The following is a 4,915-nucleotide window of genomic DNA, read 5'->3' as shown; positions in this document are numbered from 1 at the left end:
CCAAGTGCGGCTCTTCACATTTCCATATGCATTTACTAGTGAAGAAATTGTAATTGAGACATTAACAAATGGTTTTGGGGGCATTTGTTTTAAATAACGGAGAAATCTCCTGGGAACAATCTCTCTACCATCACAAGGTAGGGTTAAGCCTGCATACACATCACTTTTTCCGAACCCCACTTGTGGGGTACACGGGGTATATTTTTGTTGTTGTTGTTGTAACCGAGAAATCTCTCATTGGTTAGTTGTCTCAACCCTAGTGGGCCAACAAGTTTTATTTATTTTTATTTTTTTTTGGGGGGGGGGGGGGGGGGGGGNCAGTAAGACAACTTCAATCTTTACTAGAGATCTCGAGTTCGGGCAGAAACTCTTAATATAGAGCGCTTCTCCTTCAAGTATGTCCTATATGTAGTGCAAATCCAAATTAGTCGGATCAACATGTCTAAGAAACCAAATAGTTAAACCAATAAAATTTAGATACATAAAGCCATAGATGGCTATTGCTTATTAGCTAGTTTTTTCTTTTAAAAAAATGTGAAATTAATTAACTTTATTTGATGGTTCTAGAAGTAGCTTGGAAATCCAAATTATTTTAATTTATATGTTTCTATCCACAGTAAAAAATCTGTTGACTAGTCTTTCCTACTATCTGAATTTTTTGACTAAAAAGTTTGAATAATATGTCTTTTCAAGGCAATTGCCAAACTCTTTCGAAATGTCAATAAAAGTCGAATTTCTCGAGTTTAGTTTTTGTTCATATATTTTCTAATTTTATAAATAAAATATTATATTATCGATTAACGTTTATCTCACGTAAAATTATCAATTTGCTCATAATCTTTAAACCATGATCTAAAAGTTCACAAGTTGCTAGAGAAATAAAAAGAAAATCGTTTACTAAACAATTGTCTTAATAAAACAAGTGGATGGCCATGATATTTTTCTGTTAATTAAGTTCCTTCTAGATTGGAAATTCCTAGGTTGTCATTCAAGATTTTGGTTCTTAATTAAAATTCAAAACTACTAATCATTTAATAATAGTGTAAAAGTATTGACTTCCAATTATTGAATTCCACTTGTGACTTCAATAACAAACCAAAATTCCATTAGAAGACTATAAAATGTGTTTGACTAAGCTTATACCCCGGTCAATAAGCTTATAAACATTATTTTTATCATATCTACACATTTAGAGTTTGTTTGAATTAGCTGATTAAACCATCAAAACACTTTAAGGTGTGCGGGATAGAAGTGTTGAAACTGATATTAAACAGTTACACGTTTCATAAAAAAATTAGGCATAATACATAAATATCCCCTTTAACTTGACATCTACACCCTCCAACTTTAGATATGCACAAGTATACACTTAAACTTGTATAAAGTTGAACAAGTAGACATATGTGTCCCATGTGACATAATACATGCAGGATATAAAATTGCCATGTGGGATGTCATGTATAACGAATGTGTCTATTTGACAACACTTAAAGCTTATGAACTATTTACGATCAGCTAATCCAAACGAACTCTATTTAAAGTAGTTACTTGTGCAATCTCAAAACACAACAAAATGGCCAAAGTGAGTTTATTACCTATTCATTTCTTACTAAACTTGTTGATTTTTAGTCCAAAATTTTCATTGCCCCAAACCAAAAATGATGTGAAAATTGGATCATCACTCATTGCTGGTGATGATCAAACATCTCATTGGATTTCTCCAAACGGAGATTTTGCATTTGGATTCCAACAACTAGGGAATGAAAATCAATTCCTAGTATCAATATGGTACAACAAAATACCCGAAAAAACAATAATATGGTATGCAAATGGTGACAATCCATGTCCTAAAGGATCAAGAATCGAGCTTCTTGCTGATCGCGGACTAGTCCTTACTAGTCCACAGCAAGACGAGGCATCGATTACTGATCCTTTGATTGGTATAGTTGCTTATGGTACTATGAAAGATACCGGTAATTTCGTGCTTGCAAACAAAGATTCTGATAGTTTATGGCAAAGTTTCAATCAAAGTAAAGACACAATCATGCCAACTCAAGAATTTAGAGAAGGATTCAAGATTTCATCTCGTCGATCTAAGTCAAATTTTTCGAAGGGGAGATTCTTGTTAAGGATGTTTCAAAATGGGAATATTGGAATTGCTAGTATGAACTTACCAAGTGAGTATATAAATGAGAATTTTTTCTTGATTCGAAGCATCGATCAGTTGAATGCATTGAATTATAAGTTAAAGTTCAATGAATCAGGGCATATTTTCCTGTTAGTGAATAACAGCCAAGAGTTTGTTCTTTCACAAGGTGAAATTGGATCATCAGCACGGTTTTATCATCGTGCTACGCTCAATTTTGATGGCGTATTTGCTCTGTATCAACGTCTAAAAGACTCGAAAAATGATGTATGGTCTACTGTTTGGTCAGTTCCTGATAATATATGTTATAGTTTGCCTTCAGAGAAAGGTAGTGGTGTTTGTGGATATAACAGAATTTGTAGACTATGTATAGATAAAAGACCAGATTGTCAATGCCCGCGAGCGTTTTCACTAGTTGATCCAGAGGATGACTACAGAGGTTGCATACCGGACTATGTGAAGGATTGTGGTGACAATCAAGAAGATGCGGGAAGTCAGGTTGAGATGGAAACTATAACAAACATCGATTGGCCTACGAGTGATTATGAACTTCTTCAGCCTTTAGATGAAGAGGAATGTAAGAATGCTTGTTTGAATGATTGTATGTGTGCTGTTTCGATTATTCGTGAGAATAGTTGTTGGAAGAAAAAACTACCACTTTCAAATGGCAGAGTAGATAACAGAGTGAATTCGAAAGCATTTATCAAACGAAAGAAAGGTAATTTTCGAGAAAATACTAATTCTTTAAAGCCAAAAAACAAGAATCAAGAAACTATCATACTTGTTGTATCTGTGTTCTTAGGAAGTTCTGTTTTTGTTAACTGTTTACTTCTTGGAGTACTTTCACTCGGGTTTTTACTAGTTTATCGTAACAAAAGACAAACGTTTGATCGAAATGGAAGTTATATGGATCAAACATTGAGGTACTTTTCTTACAAAGATCTATCAAAAGCCACGGAGGGGTTCAAGGAAGAACGTGGACGAGGGGCATTTGGGATTGTCTACAAAGGTGTAGTTGATATTGGTAATCCTATCGCGGTGGCTGTCAAGAAATTGGATCGGATAGTACAAGACGGGGATAAGGAATTCAAGACTGAAGTTAATGTGATAGGACAAACTCATCACAAGAATTTAGTCCGTTTAATCGGATTTTGTGATGAAGGTCCTCATAGATTGCTTGTCTATGAGTTCTTGAACAATGGTTCATTAGCAAGTTTCCTTTTTGGTGATCTAAAATTGACATGGAACCAAAGGACTCAAGTGGCACTTGGGATAGCAAGAGGGCTATTGTATTTGCACGATGAGTGTATCACACAAATCATTCATTGTGACATCAAACCTCAGAACATACTTCTTGATGATCAATTTGAGCCAAGGATATCGGATTTTGGACTAGCAAAGTTGTTGAGGATGGATCAATCCGAGACTCAAACAGCGATAAGAGGGACAAAAGGATACGTTGCTCCTGAATGGTTTCGAAACATGCCAATCACATTGAAAGTAGATGTGTATAGCTTTGGTGTTTTACTCCTTGAAATCATTTGTTGTAGGAGAAATGTGGACTATGAAGTTGGTGAAGACAAGGCAATTTTGACTTATTGGGCTTATGATTGTTACCAAGAAGGCACAATTTATGAGCTTATTGAAAATGATTTAGATGCAATGAGTGATAGAAAAAAATTAGAAAAATTTATAATGGTTGCTATTTGGTGTATTCAAGAAGATCCTTCATTGAGACCTACAATGAAAAAAGTTGTCTTAATGCTTGAAGAAATTGTTGAAGTTCCTAATCCTCCATGCCCAAATCCTTATAGGAGTGAACATTCTCTTGTAGACGCGGTATAATAGAAGATTCATCAGTCCAGTGCACAAAGCATCCGGCATTCACGCTAGTCTGGCGCGGAGGAAATGCCGCACCCTAAGGGGGTGTTATGTTGATGCAAGCATCAATGACTCGAGAATCCGTGGCCTATATAGGTCATACAAAAACTACCAACTTTACTGTTGTTTCAAGTCTCTCTTGGAAAAATTCCATCAAGAACTATAGCTTTTAGAACAACAAATTAATTAGCTCTTTTTTTTTCTTCTTGTTTGTATTGCTCTAGGGATAATAATTAGTATACTTTGTTGATCATTTGTTGTATACATGTATATTTTACTATATAAAAAAATCATTTAAAAATTTTATTGATCATTTGATGATTACACTTATTGAAATCAAATTTATCTATGACATGTACAAAACTAGCTCAAAAATCATGCATGATGTTTGGACAGTAATTCGTCGTTAAATAAAATTAGCGATAATTTTTTTTTTACTATTTAGCGACAAAAGTTATAAGTTGCTAATTCATGTTTTTGTTCATAGTGATATTGTGGTTTTGTAATACTTGTAAAAATAAAAGTTCAATCGCGATATTTATTATTATTCTATTACGCATAATCTCTCCCACAAGTCGATGTAACAAATTCATTTGGAAATAAATTCGATGAGATAGTTGAAATACATATCGACAAGCCTCCTACTGCCATTGCTCTCATCTATGAGTTTCGAGACTAATCAATTGCAAAAAATAAAATAAAATATGTCACATTTTTTAATTATATTCTATTTTTGAAATGAATTTAATTATATTTTATTCTTGAAATAAAAAGAGATGCCATATATATATATATATATATATACTTATTAAGAAAAAGAAAAGATGCTATGATCGAATATATGGGGTAAAGTATTATGGTTTAATTAACTTAATAGTAAATTTCATT

The 4,915-nt window shown here is 33.4% G+C and overlaps 1 protein-coding gene across 1 annotated transcript; it reads left to right on the top strand.

Annotated features, from left to right (window-relative positions):
- The first annotated feature begins 1,573 nt into the window (after positions 1-1,573).
- Positions 1,574-3,994, top strand: LOC125860162 (G-type lectin S-receptor-like serine/threonine-protein kinase LECRK2). The gene has a single exon (XM_049540066.1). It carries the CDS (start codon positions 1,574-1,576, stop codon positions 3,989-3,991), a length of 2,418 nt encoding a protein of 805 aa, XP_049396023.1. The 3' UTR covers positions 3,992-3,994.
- The last annotated feature ends 921 nt before the right edge of the window (positions 3,995-4,915 follow it).

The sequence above is a fragment of the Solanum stenotomum genome, chromosome 1, assembly GCF_019186545.1.
Source record: "Solanum stenotomum isolate F172 chromosome 1, ASM1918654v1, whole genome shotgun sequence".
In the NCBI taxonomy this organism is placed as follows: Eukaryota; Viridiplantae; Streptophyta; class Magnoliopsida; order Solanales; family Solanaceae; genus Solanum; species Solanum stenotomum.
The sequence above is the reverse complement of the archived record's forward strand: the minus strand, read 5'-3'. Positions and strand labels throughout refer to the sequence as shown.

What these genes read in the sequence shown, in the direction of transcription:
- LOC125860162 (XM_049540066.1), top strand. Translation starts at nt 1,574, where the DNA reads ATGGCCAAAGTGAGTTTATTACCTATTCATTTCTTACTAAACTTGTTG.